Here is a 21,066-nt window from a genome sequence, read left to right as displayed (position 1 = left end):
AAAAAAGTATTTCAATGGAGTTTTAGCTTTTAATACATTGTGTGGATATTTTAAAGGAGTTGATTTTGTGATTGTATTCTGTTTAAATCCTATTCATATGTACTTTCAACTTGCCTTTTAAAAAAAACACACCAACCTTTGGACAAAAGGCCCAAAAAACTAACCTTTCCACCCCTCGCCAAACATTTATTTCAAACTACCATTGGGCTTAAAATTCCGTCAAGCAACGATTTTGCTCATTTCTTTAACCAGTAGTTCCCAATAGACTTAGGCAAATGTCTTTAACTGTGTTGGAATAAACCCATTTTTCCGATAGCTCGGTCTTCCAGCTGCTGTCTCTGGCTGACTATCATCAGCCACCCAACTGAGCTAAATGTTCCCTCCTATAGCCTCCCTTGAAATCTTGCGTCCCACCTGGAAGGGGCCGGCAGGCGTGTGGGTCCAACTTCTGCGGCTGTAAGAGGGGCTGGTCCACCCTGGCATGGGCCAGGGTCCACCGGGTGCTCCCGCAGAGAAACGGCGGGCTATCGTCTAAATCGGGGCTGGCAGCTGAGGCAGGTCATCCTCTCCCTTCATATTTGGGTCTGGGAGATTCCCACCCCACCCACCCCTCTCTCCCCAAGCTGATCTCCCCTCAGTCGGGGGCCTCTGGCCAGCTAACCCAGAAAATGGCACTGACAAGTTCACTCTGGCTTCACCCTCCCCGAGACATAAGGCACGGAGCCCGTCGGCAGGCCGGGGGAGGAGGAAGAAGCTCAAGGGGAAAATCAGTGATTCCCTTTTATGGACCATGCCTTTCTGACAGGCCAGTTACCAAAATAAAAACCCCACATAAGAGAGACGTTCGCAGTTTAACTGACATAGAATCATACTTATAAATCTCGGTCGCAGTCATCAAAATAGCACCAGAAGCAACTACTTGGAAAAAAATTATTAATACACTGCTAAATGATCATTTTTTTCTTACATCTGGATGAATTTGTTAAAAAGTTCTTTGCTTCGATGTGATATAGCCTTCACATCAACAAATTACACCGAGTCTACTTTTAATCTTGATACTTCAGAACACACATTTCCTTACACTTCAAATGCTGGGAGAAATTCACTACAGAGATTTGAAAATTTTACTCTTGGTACTTCATATAACCCATTTCCTTACGTTTCAAAAAGTTAGGAGAAATTATTAACTAAAGCGACTGGAAAACTTACCTCCGCTGCGTTTTTCAAAAAGGGCACTGCCGAACAAACTACAAGCAGCTTGGTCTCCTCCAGAGAGACTGTGCGTAACTTTTCCACCACTTTCAAAACTGGAGTGGAGGATATTTTGGGCCAAGCCAACTATCATTGGTAGAAAATGTATTCACATGTTTGGCCACGTCTTACATTTCATCCCCTTCCACTGGCAACAGACACATCTAATTTTACTTGTGACATAAACAGCTTCCACCACACTTGAAATTGCTTAGGCATTTGTTCCAGCACACCGCTTAGCTTTGCCAAAAAAAGCAAGAGAGCATTCTTTCAAATTCAACTTTTAATCCCTGGATTATATTGAGAAGAGAATCTTTTTCCAAGACTCTAAATCATTCCCCACCTCCGGTTACATGGGGCAAACCCTTTCCCCCCATACTTTTGGCTGCAGATGTAGTTTCCAGGGGCATCAGGCAAGTCCCACCACTTGAAGAGCCGTCAGAGGTTCGAGTTTGCAGAGGAGCAAATTCTGTTCACTCACTGACAATTCCGTAATCCCCCTGACTATATGAAAATGAATTTTTGCAATAAATCAAAATGATACCTTTGATATCATCAATATAATACTAAGTAGAAGCATTAATTTGCAAGTTAATAAAAAAAAGAGGGGATTCAGGTTTAATATGAGCCCCTAACTTCTAATCAAATTTACCCAATTACCAATGCCTTAGTTTTAAGGTGGCCAAACAAATCCGTTACTTCATTTTTTACAAACATGTGCAAAAATACATGTAACTGATAAGTTTCAGACTCTTCAGCTTCTATTACCCTATGTTGAATTAAAGGTACGCTAAATACGTTAAAATGTTTAAATTATGCATTTGAAAGACGGATAAGATATGAACATCTAAAGCACTGGTCTGAGCAGTGGGACCACACTTTTCTAGATGTTCCTTCTCAGAGTTTTTCTAGTTCCATTACCACCCACTCCACTTGGTGGATGCTGAAACTTACATGGAGCAACTAACAGCTGCGGACCATAAATATAGGACTGAGAGACACAACTAATCACAGGCCTGGGAGGTACTCCATTCCTTTCATGAATTATTTCCCTAGAAATCCTTTACCAGGTTCAGTTCTGGAAGCATAGCGCGAGTCTTCATTTTCCGGCATAAAATTAGGCACCGATATGTGCCAGTCATCGACAGACACAAATCAAATCCATAAGCAGCTCTATGCCTGACCAGGCGCTCAAATGGTATTTTTATATTAGCACATCCTTAAAATAAGTATGACATGATGTCTGTTCACTGAAAGGAATTCAATTCCCTTCCCGCCCTGTTTCTCCCAGAACACGAACTGGAAGCCGGCTTCCCTGGTCTATCCGAAAGCAGTGGTGAATCCCGGCTGCGTAGGAAAAGCAGTCCAAATCTCTGCTCCTCTCCCTCCCTCGGATCTCATGCTGCTTTCGAATGAAAGGGAGAAACCTCTGCTCCCGGGAGGCGGAGGTGGAAGAATTTGTTATGACTGTCACTAAGACAAGAATCACAGTGCCATCTACCAGCTAAAATTTTTGGATAAAATATCCTTGCATTAGTTTTCCAGAAAGCCGATGAACTTTTTTAAAATGACCGTGGGAGAAAGGAGTATAAAGGGGTAGAGAAATGTTCAGAAGGACTCGACCTACTCCAAGCTGCTTTACGAAGTGGAAGAAGTTATTATTGCTGCCACTGAGACTAGAATCAGGGCGCCGTTTACCAGCTAAGATTTTGGGATAAAATAGTCTCGCCTTAGTTTTCAAGAAAGCAGATGAAATTTTTAAAAATGACTGTGGGAGAAAGGAAAAAAGGAAGTTACTGTTGCGTCTGAATCGGACAAATTTTTCACTCTACCACTACCACAGTCAGAGGAGCAATCTTCTACTGCTGCAGCCTCCTGCAAAGACTGCTAATCATCACACTGTGATGTCATATTTTGTTTACTGTTATATAGAACATATATTAGTTTGGTGAGGTTCAGTGTTACAGAACACACATGTAAAGGCTCCAGAAGCTCAGGAAGTGAATTCCAATTTACAACACGTGCTTCTATAGGAAAACATACCTCAGGATACAGCTACTTGTGATATAGAGAAGACCAAAACACACACCTTATTCAAAGTAATACAGTTAATCAATGGTATTTATTGAGCGCTCACTGTATGCAGAGCACTGTACTAAGCATGTGAAAGGGCATAACAGTCAATAGACATGTTCTCTGCCCACAACGAGCTTGCAGTCTAGAGGGAGAGACACACATTAGTATAAATAATGAACAATATATAATGTGTACACAAACACATTATGTTCTGTAGTGTTGTGTACTTAATCTATTTAAGGGTTAACAAACGGCTAAGGATCTTTATATATTTTTTTCCATTTCATATCCATTTGGTTTCCTTTTGTTATTTAGTGATAACATAAACCCTATCACAAGGTGGGACTAGGGCTAGCCAGACAGCAGAGGGGCTAATAATGATGCAACTGATGCCTTGGCTACTCAGCAAACAACTCCAGAGCTACACATCTGAATGTTTGAATGTCTTCTGCCAAAAGCAGTGTGTCCAAGGGGATGAGACAAGTGACTACAGAAGAGTGGTGCTTAAGGGCCACATCTTTTTTTTTCTGCTACCTTCAATCGTATTTATTGAGCGCTTACTGTATGCAGAGCACTGTACTAAGCGCTTGGGAAGTACAAGTTGGCAACATATAGAGACGGTCCCTACCCAACAGTGGGCTCACAGTCTAGAAGACTGTACATATATACTACATACATACTGCTACACACACACACATATATATATATATACACACATATATGTATAGCAGTATACATGTATAGCATATATATAGCATGTATATAGCATGTATATAGGGTTATACATGTATACATGTATTACAGTATACATATATACTGCTACATATATACTGCTGAATAGTTCATAGACTATTGGAGTGTTTGCTATCAGACCAGTAGTTACCCCAAATAACATGGACATCCATTTAGTGCGCCTAGATTAAAAAAAAAAATTAACCAATGCCAATTCAGACAAAAATGAAGAAATTCCATTCTGGGGGAGCAAATATCCATCAGGCTCAGCAGGATAAGCAAAGATCATGGGTAGAGATTGTGCTTCTTTTGCATTCAAACCTCATCCCAGCACCACAGCACTTATGTCAATATTCTTATACTACACTATTTCCACTACCTGTAATTTATTTTAATGTCTGTTTCCCCCGTAGGCTGTGAACTTCTTGAGGACAGGCATTGCATCTACCGGTACTTCCGTAAGCGCTCAGTACTGTGTTCTGCACACAGAAAGTGCTCAATAAATACTACTGATTGGTTCTTGAGCACTTAGTAGAGGGTTCAGTAGGTGCTCAATAAATACCATTATTACTACTACTACAACTATTCTGACAACAGCAACGTTACATTTGAAGGAACGTAAGGATGCTGTCTGTGTCTCTCACCCTCATGATTACTAATGTTCTAATTCCTAAAGTTGTCTCTAATCACTCACTGTAGTCCTCTCATTTATAAACTCATCCAAACCTTCTGAAGCCACTGTGATCGATGCCATGTGCTTGCCATCCGTGATAAGAAAGTGTTTTTTTTTTATTCCATTTTATCACTTTGGACATTCTTCGGCTACTTTGAGAACTCCAAACAGCAGCTGGAGCCTCCCAACAAAAGACAAAATCACTTTTCCTGACACTGGGTGGGAAGAATGTCTTCTAATAAGGACGGTGGCTTAAGTTAAGAGCTTACAATATGCCAAGTTTTGTAATAAGCATCAGGGTAGAGTCAAAATAACCAGGGCAGACACAGTCCCTGGGGCTCACAGTTTAAGTAGGAGGGAGGAGGATTTAATCCTTATTATACCGATGAAGAAACGAAGGCATGAAGGCACTGTCTCTATAGCAATCAATCGTATTTATTGAGCGCTTACTGTGTGCAGAGCACTGTACTAAGCGCTTGGGAAGTACAAGTTGGCAACATATAGAGGCAGTCCCTACCCAACAGTGGGCTTACAGTCTAAAAGAGTGGGCTCACAGTCTAAAAGCTCTGCTGCTCTATATGTTGCCGACTTATACTTCCCGAGCGCTCAGTACAGTGCTCTGCACACAGTAAGTGCTCAATAAATATGACTGACTGAATGAATGAAGATAAGTGACTTGCCCAAAGTCACACAGCAGGGCCCAGGCCTGTGCTCTTTCCACTAGGCCATGCTGTTTCTCTCACTGTTGTCACTTGTTTCGGATTTTCCAAAGTGGAAGAAAATATCCTATTTAATACATGTCTCAGGCATGTTAAACTGTTGTCCCTGCCAAGGTAGGGCGTGACCTGCAAATCAGTCCTGTCTGATGGGCCACTGGAAAGATCTTGCTCCTTTAATTGTGGTATTTATTAAGCGCTTATCAGGTGCCAGGTACTATACTACGAGCTGGAGCGGGTGCCAGCAAATCGAGTTGGACACAGTCCCTGTCTCAAGTGGAGCTGACGGTCTCAATCCCCATTTTACAGATGAGGGAACTGAGGCAGAGAGAAGTGACTTGCCCAGCGTCACACGGCAGACAAATGGTGGCGCTGGGATTAGAACCCATGACTCCGAGGCCCATGCTCTATTCATCAATCGTATTTATTGAGCGCTTACTATGTGCAGAGCACTGTACTGAGCGCTCAATGACATTCATTGATGTCTATTCATGACACTATCTGTTTCCTTCGGCGCTGCTTGTGGTGAGTGCACCCTAAGGAGGCACAGGACAACACTGGCCGCTTACTACAGGGGCCAGAAGATGCACAGCCCTTGCCAGAGAGGGAGTTTTGACAATCCACTTCTCTCTTTAGTCAGTGTGTATCTTGAGCACAAACGGCAACCCCCACTGAAAATAAAGCCTGTTTGTGTTTGTGTGCTGTTACTTCCTCCCCTGGAAATAGAATCAGCTATTACACTAGGTGAAAATGAAGTCATCTGCCTTCTGGAATGACCCAAGCAAACCCGTTTTTCAGGGTAAGGAGGGTGCTCAGAGATCTGTATAAATACATCTGCTTCAGAAACCAGGACGGTGCACTTACTGGCAACCGGTCCTGGGGAAGAATACTTTGCTATCTGATCTAACGGAATGCATCTCGCTGCATCAGGCAACCTTGATGCTTTAAACAATTGCAAGGATGCTTCCTAGTCCCATTATAGTTCATATTCCACTGTACGGAACCAATAACATCAAAAAACTAATTAATGTCTCTGCACATAAGCAGTAGGTGGATGGGAAGGCAGTATGGAGAGGAACCCGAAAGGTGAGGAGTGGGGCTCGGGGAGAGAACCAGCCTAAAAATACCAGAGTCAATGGACGTGGGCTACACGGAGATCTGTAACTCGGTTTCCCCATTCTGTTCCTCCGACTCCCCTGAAGCAGGGATCCGGGGGCTACCGGCAGAGTTCCTTCCCACTCTTCCTAGTCTTGCAGCTGGAGAAGAGACACTTACGAGCCGGAGTTCTGGGTGATGGCGAGTTTTCTCTCTGGAGCAACCTGAGCAATAAGGGGAAGAGGGACCTGTCCAGCGCTCTGGCTCTCCAGCCTCCGACTCTGACTCACTCAGAGTGTGGAATTTTCTCATGAATTGCCAGATTGACAGTGAATGTGTTCGGTAGAAAGCCCAACCAAAATGGAAAAAAAAAAAAATCTCTCACGGTAGAAGAATTAGGTCTTCAACTTCTAAAGATGCTAAACTGGGGCATGTACTGTAATTATAATCAATTTTAATCACACACGTCTATCACTATCCTGACAAGTGTTCTCTAAAAAAAAAAGTTTATTTTAGCCACCGACTGTCATTAGCCGAGACATTTCACTTCTAGATACATTTTTCCAACAAAAATAAATGTCGCCATTAAGCTCTCTAAGGTAAAAATTCTTATACTGGGATAGTCCAGGTGGTGAAACTTTTTTTAAGTCTAAATGCTTTTTCTGTTTGCTTTAACTGAGAGAAAAAATTTGCCTAAAACATTCTTCCAGTGAGTATGTTGCAACTTTCTGAAAGCATTTCTTTAGCACTTCTCAAAACCGACTCAAAACGTCTGGTCCCTTGCTCTCTTCCGGGTGGTGAAAACATTTGCATGAAACATTTTGGCTGTTCATGCACTGGGAGACATTTCCTTTGCACAAGATAAATATAAGAAACAAAACTTAACTTTCACCTCTCCTCCCAAAGGAACAACTATTGAGGGATCTAGGATTCGATGAGCCTTGGAATGTTCGTTAGAGTTTAACGTGGATCAATTGATCAGTAGTATTTATTGAGCGCCTTTGAACAGATCACTGTAGAAAAATGCTTGGGAGAGTACAGTGGAATTGGAATTTACAATATGGTGGGGCAGACACTGAAATTCACTACAGCAAATAGAAGGGAGCGACTGAGCCCCCTTTTTCCTCTCCTCCCTCCCATCCCCCCAGCCCTACCTCCTTCCCCTCCCCACGGCACTTGTATATATGTTTGTACAGATTTATTACTCTATTTATTTTACTTGTACCTATTAACTATTCTATTTATTTTGTTAATGATGTCCATCTAGCTTTACTTCTATTTATTCTGATGACTTGACACCTGTCCTCATGTTTTGTTTTGTTGTCTGTCTCCCCCTTCTAGACTGTGAGCCCGTTGTTGGGTAGGGACCGTCTCTATATGTTACCAACTTGTACTTCCCAAGCGCTCGGTACAGTGCTCTACACACAGTAAGCGCTCAATAAATACGATTGAATGATACATATGTAAGCATCATGGTAGTGTGTGTTGGGGTCAGCGGGAAGAGAAGAGTACCTAAATCCTTAGGAGACACGGGGGTGCTGAAGTGGAAGTAGATGGGGATAGAGGATGGAGAGATGAGAGATTAATAATAATAATAATAATGGCATTTATTAAGCGCTTACTATGTGCAAAGCACTGTTCTAAGCGCTGGGGGGACACAAGGTTATCAGGTTGTCCCACGCGGGGCTCACAGTCAATCCCCATTTTACAGATGAGGTAACTGAGGCTTAGAGAAGTTAAGTGACTTGCCTAAAGTCACACAGCAGACATGTTGCAGAGCCAGGATTTGAACCCATGACCTCTGACTCCAAAGCCCGTGCTCTTTCCACTGAGCCACGCTGCTTCTCTAAGGGATGGGTAATAGTGTTCAGTTTGAGTATTCATTCAATCGTATTTATGGAGCGCTTACTATGTGCAGGGCACTGTACTAAGCACTTAGTTACGCTGAACTCCCCTCAATTCTCAGAAAGTTAATCCCCTCTTGCAGTTTATAGTCTTCTTCCCGTTTAGATTTTTAAGATCAAAATGCTACTCAAGTAGCACTGATGATGTGAATGCCTAGCTGATTGGCAGAGACTGGACTGTGTACAGAAGATGCCAGGAAGGTCAACACATAAAGGCTCAAAGGGGTGATGCTACAGGAACTGGAAAGTCTGTATTCATTCATTAGCTCACTTGTATTTATTAAACGCTTACTGTGTGCAGAGCACTGCACTAAGCGCTTGGGAAGTACAAGTTGGCAACATACAGAGACGGTCCCTACCCAACAGTGGGCTCACAGTCTAGAAGGGGGAGACAAAGAACAAAACATATTAACAAAATAAAATAAATAGAATATGTACAAATTAATCAAAGAAGGCCTCCAGGAGGTGACGTGATTTCAGAGCGGCTGTGAAGGGGAGAGAGTTCCAGGCAGGAGAGAAGGTGTGATCAAGAGGTGGGTGAGAGGGGCAAGAGTCAGGTCCCAAGAGTAGGCTGGTACGTGAGGAATGAAGATTATACTCTGCAGTGTAGTGGGAGAGGAGACAGATTAGGTAGGAGAGATTAAGTGGGTGAGAAACCAAGATTTTTAGCTGGGACTGTGTTTTCTTAGAAGTCAGAGGACCTGGGTTCTAATCCCAGCTCTGACACATCTTTTTATGGTATTTGTTAAGCATCTGTTATGTGCCAAGTAGTTTACTAACAGCTAGGGTAGATACAAGCTAATCAGGTTGGACACGGTCCATGTCCCATATGGGGCTCACAGTCTTAATCCCTATTTTACAGATGAGGGAACTGAGGCTCAGAGAAATTAAGTGATTTGCCCAAGGTCACACAGCACAAGTGGTGGAGCGGGATTAAAATCTAGGTTCATTCATTCATTCAATCGTATTTATTGAGCGCTTACTGTGTGCAGACCACTGTACTAAGGTTCAATCTGATTCCCTTGTATCTACTCCAGTGATTAGTGGATTGCCTCGCATATAGCAAGCACTTAACAAATACCATTTTAAAAAAGTCAGGAACCTCATGAGATGCCCACGACATCATCACATCCCTGACGTGCCGAGCATCTGTATCTGTGAGTACCTGGCCCCCCTCAGCTTCCCAGCTCCTTCACTCCATCCTGTATTTGCTCTCCTGATTCAGAAGTCAGAGATGTCAGGGAGTGGAAGAAGAGGGGCCATCCACATCTATACAGTGTATAAAGACCTTGTAGTGACATTCCAGTGAGTACTCTTTTCCAGGAAATAGCCTATGCAGGTCATTACTGAAACACTGCCGTTCCCACCTAAACATTTTATTTAGTCAGTAAATATACCTGAGAAAAGAGTGCACCATTATGAGGACGGAGGAGCTCAGGAATGCCTCTTGAAGGCTGCTGGGGAGGCTCAAAATACTCTCTGGAGAACCAGAAGCTTTTTCTAACATTAGCTTCCAATCCCTGGCATATCCTTAAACACAGTTAAGCACAGGCTGAACCAACCTGGATTTATTCATTCATTCATTCAATCGTATTTATTGAGCGCTTACTGTGTGCAGAGCACTGTACTAAGCGCTTGGGAAGTACAAGTTGGCAACAGAGGCGGTCCCTACCCAACAGTGGGCTCACAGTCTAGAAGGGGGAGACAGAGAACAAAACAAAACATATTAACAAAATAGAATAAATATGTACAAATAAAATAAATAGAGTAATAAATATTAAGAGCTTACTGCGAGCTCTTAATGACCTCATTGCTACTTGTTGGGTGCTTACTATGTGTCAAACACTGTTCTAAGCACTGGGGTGGATACAAGGTAATCAGGTTAAACCCAGTTCATGTCCCAAATGGAGCTCCCAGTCTGAGGGACTAAAATTTAACCCTCATTTTACAGATGAGGAAACTGAGGCCCAAACAAGTAGCAGAGTCAGAATTAGAACCCAGGTCCTCTGATTCCCAGACCTGTGCTCTTTCCAATGGATGCAGAATGGGTCCAATCTGACTCAGCCAGCCACAACACCAGGGAGTAGCTTTGAGATTATCACAAATTTCTCAAGGCAGCTACTCTGACTCGGGAGTGATCAGAATCAAGAAGCCTGGTCTGCACTAACTCTGTCCTGGCCCGGGTATGCCACCAGACCAACAGGGGATGCTTTCATGGAAGACTAATAAAACTAGCATAAAGAGGTACATAAACAAAACGTGGCCAATCAATTTATGGCTGATATTTGAAAATTTTGAGTCACTGACAAAAGACCAACATCATTCCCTTTCCAGATAAAGGGAAGCAGTGTGGCTCAGTGGAAAGAGCTCGGGCTTTGGAGTCAGAGGTCATGGGTTCAAATCCCAGCTCCACCACAAGTCTGCTGTGTGACCTTGGGCAAGTCACTTAACTTCTCTGAGCCTCAGTTACCTCATCTGTAAAAATGGGGATTAAGCTGTGAGCCCCACGGGGGACAACTTGATCACACTGTATCCCCCCCAGCGCTTAGAACAGTGCTTTGCACATAGTAAGCACTTAACAAATGCCATCATTATTATTATTATTATTATTATAAATTGAGGACTGAGGTAAGAAAGAGGTCGAATAAGGCAAACAACGGGTTCTTATAAAAAATGAGACATGCCAACATCTCCAAATCCCCAGACACAAGCCGAAAAGAGTCTTATCTAAAAGTGTACAATGAATAATCACTTCACCTAATAGAGTCACCTCTAAAGTCACCACATTGCTCAAACAAAAGTCCCTTGCCAAATATATGACCTAACAAACTCCCCAAACCAGTAAGGCCTCAATAATTACACCCTTTTTGGACTAAGTGGGGTAGATTCGCCTCCAAAGACCAGATTCAACCAGTTCCCTGTCAATACGGGCATCTTCCTCCATCACAGTTTTGCTTTATGTAGACATCTTCAGGAATTTCATCTTTACCACCTCTTAATTTAAGGCCCACTTCCTCACTTTCTCGTACGCTAAGACCACATCATGAGCTTTTCGGCACCATTCCTGCACCAAAACTTGCTCCCCTCGCTCTGAATATATGACTAATTTGGAAACACTCAAACTTTGGAGTAAATGGCACATATGGCTTTTACCAACTAAATATACTCACAACCAGAAATATTTTTGCGAAAGTTTCGTACTGACCTGTATTTTACTACAGTAGACAAGCGATGTGATGGGAGTTTTGAATAGGAATACGCCGAAAAAAATAGGCTGCAAAACTTAAAATTATTTAATGCTTTCAGGACTGTTTTCCTGTTGATAGGAAAGAGTTACATCTGGTCAATGAATTGTATTTATTGAGAGCCTACTGTGTACAGAACACTGTTCTAAGCACTTGGGAGAGCGCAACACAGTTGGTAGACCCCCAACCAGGTAGAGGATCTTGAGTATAGACAGGCATTAAAATAAATTACAGAGAGGTACATAAGTGCTCCAAATGAACACAGTAGTGTTTCTGATGTACCTGTCTGGGAAACTGCAAACACACTGTTAAAATTTACTTGGTTCAGCCACAGAATAAGGCGAGGACTATCAGAATGCAGCAATTCAGATACCAACATCAGGTCTAAAAAGGAATACCAGTTTCATAGGAAGGATGAAACATATCTCCAAAATGTAATAAAAGGGAAACTGATGCAAAAATACTTTGTGTAGTTTATGTAACAATGTTAGCATTCAACAAAACACTAACAGCTAATAAAACAAAACCAAAGTAGTCATCACTGTGTAAGTCCCTCTAAACTGCGCTTAGTAGACTGCCCTGCACACAGTAAGTGCTCAGTAAATACGATTGAATGAATAAACTATAAGCTCTTTGTGGGCAGGGAACACAAATACCAATACTGTTGAATTGTACTCTCCCAAGAGCTTAGTTCAGTGCTCTGCATACAGTAAGTGCTCAATAAATATGATTGATTGATTATAATTGCAGGAAAATGGGAAGGCTGAAGAACAGCAAGATCTGTTCTGGTGATCCCAGGAGAGGCCACGTACTGGTGAGCAAGTTTTATATGCTGATGGAATCAATCAAGTGATCAGTTTGTATTTATTGAGTGCTTACTGTGTGCAAAGCACCATATCTGTGGAAGACCAAGACCCTATCTTTTCCCAGGAAAGTTGGATTTTCTCCTAGGTCATTAGAGTGTGGAGGACACATTCCACCCCTAAAATTTAGAACACAAGTTTAAAATTATGAGAAACATATGAATTACAAAGCAAATGCATGGAACAACATACTTGACTATGAAACATTCTAATTTTGGATGGAGTAAATGGCACATATGCTGAATTACCATTATACAGTATTTTGGATGCAGTATGGCAGAGGGGGTGGAGGGGGAGAGAGAATAGCCGGTGTCTAAAATGCTTTAATTTCAGGCTAACAGTACAGTCTTAGCTAGCCAGAAGAAATGCATTGTCTTGATACTAAAGGATATTACTCGGCAAAGCTGTTACATTTTCCCCGCTATCTAAAAGTATCTAAAAGAGGGAGCCTTAACATAGCACTTTGTCGGTGGTACCAAATAATAAGATGGGTGTTCCCCTGCCGGTAAAATACATCGCCCTCCCACCCCACCTATTAGGTCTCCATTCTCTCCAGACTAAAAATTTAAAATCAATCAATCAATCAATCAATCGTATTTATTGAGCGCTTACTGTGTGCAGAGCACTGTACTAAGCGCTTGGGAAGTACAAGTCGGCGACACACAGAGACAGTCCCTACCCAAAAGCGGCCTCACAGTCTAGAAGGGGGAGACAGAGAACAAAACCAAACATAAAACCAAATAAACAGAATAGATATGTCCAAGTAATGCTGTTTGTCCCTTTTAGAAAATTGTATTATTTTTGTTTATGCCTTTGCCCGTCATTAACCCGCTTTTCAGAAAGGCAAAACTATTCCACATCCGAATCATACACTATTAACCGCTACCTATTTGAGGGTTGGGGATTTGTACGGTTCCCTTTCTAATTTTTGGCTTCAAGTCCTGTTACAGAATGTGTGCATTCAAAGCACATCTGTTCCATTTGATATTTCCCTCTCTACAAGCAAACGACAAAACATCAGCACGGGCACGTAAAAAACCAAACTCACCTGGAGAGACGACGGCTCGGCCACTCGGGGAACCAAATGCGAGTGGGGGGCTCCCGGCGTAGACAACGCAACTAAAAGTACATTTTTTTTCCTCTCTCTTTCTTCTCGAGGATGGTGAATCAACCCTGCAGGGCCGGCCGAAAAGTTTCCCTGCGGATTTTTCCCTCTGCGGGCTGGGGGAAAGAGGGAGGGGCCGCACAGCTTTGGGACTCAGAAGAACGTGGCTTCTAATCCCGGCTCTGCCACTTGTCTGCTGTGTGACCCTGGGCCAGTCACTTCACTTCTCCTTGCTTCAGTTCCCTCCTCTGTCCACCTGATCACCTTGTATCTCCCCCAGCTCTTCAAACAGTGCCTGGCACACAGTAAGCGCTTAAGAAATACCATTATTATTATTATTATTATTCTCTGTGCCTCAGGTCCCTCCCCCAGCGCTTAGAACAGTGCCTGGCACATAGTAAGTGCTTAAGAAATGCCATTAATTATTATTATTATTCTCCGTGCCTCAGGTCCCTCCCCCAGCGCTTAGAACAGTGCCTGGCACACAGTAAGCGCTTAAGAAAGGCCATTAATTATTATTATTATTATTCTCCGTGCCTCAGGTCCCTCATCTGTCAAATGGGGATGAAGACTGTGAGCCCCACGTGGGACAGCCTGATCACCTTGTATCTCCCCCAGCGCTTAGAACAGTGCCTGGCACACAGTAAGCGCTTAAGAAATGCCATTAATTATTATTATTATTATTCTCCGTGCCTCAGGTCCCTCATCTGTCAAATGGGGATGAAGACTGTGAGCCCCACGTGGGACAGCCTGATCACCTTGTATCTCCCCCAGCGCTTAGAACAGTGCCTGGCACACAGTAAGCGCTTAAGAAATACCATTCTTCTTCTTATTATTATTCTCCGTGCCTCAGGTCCCTCCCCCAGCGCTTAGAACAGTGCCTGGCACACAGTAAGCGCTTAAAAAATGCCATTAATTATTATTATTCTCCGTGCCTCAGGTCCCCCATCCGTAAAATGGGGAGGAAGACTGTGAGCCCCACGTGGGACAGCCTGATCACCTTGTATCTCTCCCAGCGCTTAGAACAGTGCCTGGCACACAGTAAGTGCTTAAGAAATGCCATTAATTATTACTATTATTATTCTCCGTGCCTCAGGTTCCTCCCCCAGCGCTTAGAACAGTGCCTGGCACACAGTAAGCACTTAAGAAATACCATTATTATTATTATTATTATTATTATTATTATTATTATTATTATTCTCCGTGCCTCAGATCCCTCCCCCAGCGCTTAGAACAGGGCCTGGCACACAGTAAGCGCTGAAGAAATGCCATTAATTATTATTATTATTCCCCATGCCTCAGGTCCCTCATCTGTCAAATGGGGATGAAGACTGTGAGCCCCACGTGGGACAGCCTGATCACCTTGTATCTCCCCCAGCGCTTAGAACAGTGCCTGGCACACAGTAAGTGCTTAAGAAATGCCATTAATTATTATTATTATTATTCTCCGTGCCTCAGGTTCCTCCCCCAGCGCTTAGAACAGTGCCTGGCACACAGTAAGCACTTAAGAAATACTATTATTATTATTATTATTATTATTATTATTATTATTATTATTATTATTATTATTCTCCGTGCCTCAGATCCCTCCCCCAGCGCTTAGAACAGTGCCTGGCACACAGTAAGCGCTTAAAAAATGCCATTAATTATTATTATTCTCCGTGCCTCAGGTCCCCCATCCGTAAAATGGGGAGGAAGACTGTGAGCCCCACGTGGGACAGCCTGATCACCTTGTATCTCTCCCAGCGCTTAGAACAGTGCCTGGCACACAGTAAGCGCTTAAGAAATGCCATTAATTATTATTATTCTCCATGCCTCAGGCCCCTCATTTGTAAAATGGGGATGAAGACTGTGAGCCCCACGTGGGACAGCCTGATCACCTTGTATTTCCCCCAGTGCATAGAACAGTGCCTGGCACACAGTAAGCGCTTAAGAAATGCCATTATTATTATTATTATTATTATTCTCCGTGCCTCAGGTCCCTCCCCCAGCGCTTAGAACAGTGCCTGGCACACAGTAAGCACTGAAGAAATGCCATTAATTATTATTATTATTCTCCATGTCTCAGGTCCCTCATCTGTCAAATGGGGTTGAAGACTGTGAGCCCCACGTGGGAAAGCCTGATCACCTTGTATTTTCCCCAGCGCTTAGAACAGTGCCTGGCACACAGTAAGCGCTTAAGAAATGCCATTAATTATTATTATTCTCCATGCCTCAGGTCCCTCATCCGTAAAACGGGGATGAAGACTGTGAGCCCCACGTGGGACAGCCTGATCACCTTGGATCTCCCCCAGCGCTTAGAACAGTGCCTGGCACACAGTAAGCGCTTAAGAAAGGCCATTAATTATTATTATTATTCTCCGTGCCTCAGGTCCCTCATCTGTAAAATGGGGATGAAGACTGTGAGCCCCACGTGGGACAGCCTGATCACCTTGTATCTACCCCAGCGCTTAGAACAGTGCTTGACACATACTAAGCGCTTAATACCATTACTATTATTATTATTATTATTATTATTCTCCGTGCCTCAGGTCCCTCACATGTCAAATGGGGATGAAGACTGTGACCTCCACGTGGGACAACCTGATCACCTTGTATCCAGCGCTAGAACAGTGCTTTGCACATAGTAAGCGCTTAAGAAATGCTATTATTATTATTATTATTATTATTATCTCCCCCAGCGCTTAGAACAGTGCCTGGCACACAGTAAGTGCTTAAGAAATGCCATTAATTATTATTATTATTATTATTCCCCGTGCCTCAGGTCCCTCATCCGTAAAATGGGGATGAAGACTGTGAGCCCCACGTGGGACAGCCTGATCACCTTGTATCTACCCCAGCGCTTAGAACAGTGCTTGACACATACTAAGCGCTTAATACCATTACTATTATTATTATTATTATTATTATTCTCCGTGCCTCAGGTCCCTCACATGTCAAATGGGGATGAAGACTGTGACCTCCACGTGGGACAACCTGATCACCTTGTATCCAGCGCTAGAACAGTGCTTTGCACATAGTAAGCGCTTAAGAAATGCTATTATTATTATTATTATTATTATTATCTCCCCCAGCGCTTAGAACAGTGCCTGGCACACAGTAAGTGCTTAAGAAATGCCATTAATTATTATTATTATTATTATTCCCCGTGCCTCAGGTCCCTCATCCGTAAAATGGGGATGAAGACTGTGAGGTCCACGTGGGACAACCTGATCACCTTGTATCTCCCCCAGCGCTTAGAACAGTGCCTGGCACACAGTAAGCGCTTAAGAAATACCATTATTATTATTATTATTATTATTTTCCGTGCCTCAGGTCCCTCATCCGTAAAATGGGGATGAAGACTGTGAGCCCCACGTGGGACAACCTGATCACCTTGTATCTCCCCCAGCGCTTAGAACAGTGCTTGGCACACAGTAAACGCTTAAGAAATGCCATTAATTATTATTATTATTATTATTATTATTATTATTCTCCGTGCCTCAGGTCCCTCATCCGTAAAATGGGGATGAAGACTGTGAGCCCCACGTGGGACAACCTGATCACCTTGTATCTCCCCCAGCGCTTAGAACAGTGCTTGGCACACAGTAAACGCTTAAGAAATGCCATTAATTATTATTATTATTATTATTATTCTCCGTGCCTCAGGTCCCTCATCCGTAAAATGGAGCTGAAGACTGTGAGCCCCACGTGGGACAGCCTGATTACCTTGTATCTCCCCCAGCGCTTAGAACAGTGCCTGGCACCCAGTAAGCGCTTAAGAAATACTATTATTATTATTATTATTGTTATTATTATTATTCTCCGTGCCTCAGGTCCCTCATCCGTAAAATGGGCATGAAGACTGTGAGCCCCACGTGGGACAACCTGATCACCTTCTATCTCCCCCAGCGCTTAGAACAGTGCCTGGCACATAGTAAGCACTTAATACCATCATGATTATTATTATTCTCTGTGCCTCAATTCCCTCATCTGTAAAATGGGGATGAAGACCGTGAGCCCCACGTGGGACAACCTGATCACCTTGTATCTACTCCAGCGCTACTGTCTCTTTTTATTGCTGAACTGTACTTTCCAAGTGCTTAGTACAGTGCTCTGCACACAGTGAACGCTCAATAAATACGACTGAATGAATGACCAGTGCTTGGTACATTGTAAGCGCTTAACAAATACCAACATTATTATTATTATTCTCTGTGCTTCAGCTCCCTCATCTGTAAAATGGGGATGAAGACTGTGAGCTCCACGTGGGACAATCCGATGATTTTGTATCTCCCCCAGCGCCTACAACAGCGCTTGGCACAGAGTAAGCGCTTAAGAAATACCATTATTATTATGATTATTATTATTATTACTACTATTATTCTCCATGCCTCAGGTCCCCCATCTGTAAAATGGGGATGAAGACTGTGAGGTCCACGTGGGACAACCCGACGACTTTGCATCTCCCCCAGCGCTTAGAACAGCGCCTGGCACAGGGTAAGCGCTTAAGAAATACCATCATTACTATTATTATTATTATTATTATTATTATTCGTGCCTCAGGTCCCTCATCTGTACAATGGGGATGAAGACTGTGAGGTCCACGTGGGACAACCCGACGGCTTTGCATGTCCCCCAGCGCTTAGAACAGCGCTTGGCACAGGGTAAGCGTTTAAGAAATACCATCATTATCATTATTACTATTATTATTCTCCGTGCCTCAGGTCCCTCATCTGCAAAATGGGGATGAAGACTGTGAGCTCCACGTGGGACAACCCGATGACTTTGTATCTCCCCCAGCGCTTGGCACAGGGTAAGCGCTTAAGAAATACCATCATTATCATTATTACTACTATTATTCTCCGTCCCTCAGGTCTCCCATCTGTAAAATGGGGATGAAGACTGTGAGCCCCACGTGAGACAACCCGACGACTTTGCATTTCCCCCAGCGCTTAGAACAGCACTTGGCACAGGGTAAACGCTTAAGAAATACCATTGTTATCATTATTACTATTATTATTTTCCGTGCCTCAGGTCCCCCATCTGCAAAATGGGGATGAAGACTGTGAGCTCCACGTGGGACAACCCGATGTCTTTGTATCTCCCCCAGCGCTTAGAACAGTGCTTGGCACAGAGTAAGTGCTTAAGAAATACCATTATTATCATTATTACTATTATTATTCTCCGTGCCTCAGGTCCCTCATCTGTAAAATGGGGATGAAGACTGTGAGGTCCACGTGGGACAACCCGACGACTTTGCATGTCCCCCAGCGCTTAGAACAGCGCTTGGCACGTAGTAAGCGCTTAAGAAATACCATCATTATCACTATTACTATTATTATTCTCCGTGCCTCAGGTTCCTCATCTATAAAATGGGGATGAAGACTGTTAGCCCCACGTGGGACAACCCGACGACTTTCCATGTCCCCCAGCGCTTAGAATAGCGCTTCGCACAGGGTAAGCGTTTAAGAAATACCATTATTATCATTATCACTATTATTATTTTCCGTGCCTCAGGTTCCTCACCTGCAAAATGGGGATGAAGACTGTGAGCTCCACGTGGGACAACCCAATGACTTTGTATCTCCCCCAGCGCTTAGAACAGCGCTTGGCACAGGGTAAGCGCTTAATAAATACCATCATTATCATTATTACTACTATTATTCTCCATCCCTCAGGTCCCCCATCTGTAAAATGGGCATGAAGACTGTGAGCTCCACGTGGGACAACCCGATGACTTTGCATGTCCCCCAGCGCTTAGAATAGCGCTTGGCACAGAGTAAGCGCTTAAGAAATACCATCATTATCACTATTACTATTATTATTCTCCGTGCCTCAGGTCCCTCATCTGTAAAATGAGGATGAAGACTGTGAGCTCCACGTGGAACAACCCAACGGTTTTGTATCTCCCCCAGCGCTTAGAACAGCGCTTGGCACAGAGTAAGCGCTTAATAAATACCATCATTATCATTATTACTACTATTATTCTCCGTGCCTCAGGTCCCTCATCTGCAAAATGGGGATGAAGACTGTGAGTCCCACGTGGGACAACCCGACGACTTTGCATTTCCCCCAGCGTTTAGAACAGCGCTTGGCACAGGGTAAGCGCTTAATAAATACCATCATTATCATTATTACTACTATTATTCTCCGTGCCTCAGGTTCCTCACCTGCAAAATGGGGATGAAGACTGTGAGCTCCACGTGGGACAACCCAATGACTTTGTATCTCCCCCAGGGCTTAGAACAGCGCTTAGCACGTAGTAAGCGCTTAATAAATACCATCATTATCACTATTACTACTACTATTCTCCGTCCCTCAGGTCCCTCATCTGCAAAATGAGGATGAAGACTGTGAGCCCCACGTGGGACAACCCGACGACTTTGTATCTCCCCCAGCGCTTAGAACAGCGCTTGGCACAGAGTAAGCGCTTAAGAAATACACCATCATTGTCATTATTACTACTATTATTCTCCGTGCCTCAGGTCCCCCACCTGCAAAATGGGGATGAAGACTGTGAGCTCCACGTGGGACAGCCTGATCACCTTGAATCTACCCCAGCGCTTTGAACAGCGCTTGGCACAGGGTAAGCGCTTAAGAAATACCATCATTATCACTATTACTATTATTATTCTCCGTGCCTCAGGTCCCTCATCTGCAAAATGGGGATGAAGACTGTGAGGTCCACGTGGGACAACCCGATGACTTTGTATCTCCCCCAGCGCTTGGCACAGGGTAAGCACTTAAGAAATACCATTATCATCATTATTACTATTATTATTCTCCGTGCCTCAGGTCCCCCATCTGCAAAATGGGGATGAAGACTGTGCACCCCACGTGGGACAACCCGACGACTTTGCATGTCCCCCCAGCGCTTAGAACAGCGCTTGGCACAGGGTAAGCGCTTTATCAATACCATCATTATCATTATTACTATTATTATTTTCCGTGCATCAGGTTCCTTACCTGCAGAATAGGGATGAAGACAGTGAGGTCCACGTGGGGCAACCCGACGGCTCTGCATCATCATCATCATCAATCGTATTTATTGAGCGCTTACTATGTGCAGAGCACTGTACTAAGCGCTTGGAAAGTACAAATTGGCAACATATCGAGACAGTCCCTACCCAACAGTGGGCTCACAGTCTAAAAGGGGGAGACGGAGAACAAAACCAAACATACTAACAAGATAAAATAAACAGGATAGATATGTACAAGTAAAATAAATAAATAAATATAAATCTGCATCTCCCCCCCAGCGCTTAGAACAGCGTTTGGCACAGAGTAAAGCGCTTAGTCCAGTGCCCTGCACACAGTAAGCGCTCAATAAATACGATTGATTGATTGATTCAGAAATACCAGGCTGCTGCTGCGGGTTGCGCGTGCCGGGGCGGGCCGCGCGGGGGCGCTTGGCGGGGCTGCGG

At 43.6% G+C, this 21,066-nt stretch overlaps 1 protein-coding gene across 5 annotated transcripts in view; it reads right to left on the bottom strand.

Moving 5' to 3' along the window:
• SGCG (sarcoglycan gamma) overlaps window positions 1-1,272 on the bottom strand; it is a 43,311-nt gene extending 42,039 nt beyond the window's left edge. For 4 of the 5 annotated variants that reach the window (XM_038762049.1, XM_038762050.1, XM_038762053.1 and 1 more), the window contains exon 1: window positions 415-534. In XM_038762049.1, the coding sequence (XP_038617977.1) occupies window positions 415-483 (69 nt within the window). In that variant the 5' untranslated portion in view covers window positions 484-534. Of the gene's footprint in view, window positions 1-414; window positions 535-1,209 lie in introns of those variants that run through there. The other variant, XM_038762051.1, reaches the window with a different exon arrangement.
• Between the last annotated feature and the right edge of the window lie 19,794 nt (window positions 1,273-21,066).

Source organism: Tachyglossus aculeatus, chromosome 20 (genome assembly GCF_015852505.1).
Source record: "Tachyglossus aculeatus isolate mTacAcu1 chromosome 20, mTacAcu1.pri, whole genome shotgun sequence".
NCBI lineage: Eukaryota > Metazoa > Chordata > Mammalia > Monotremata > Tachyglossidae > Tachyglossus > Tachyglossus aculeatus.
The sequence above is the reverse complement of the archived record's forward strand: the minus strand, read 5'-3'. Positions and strand labels throughout refer to the sequence as shown.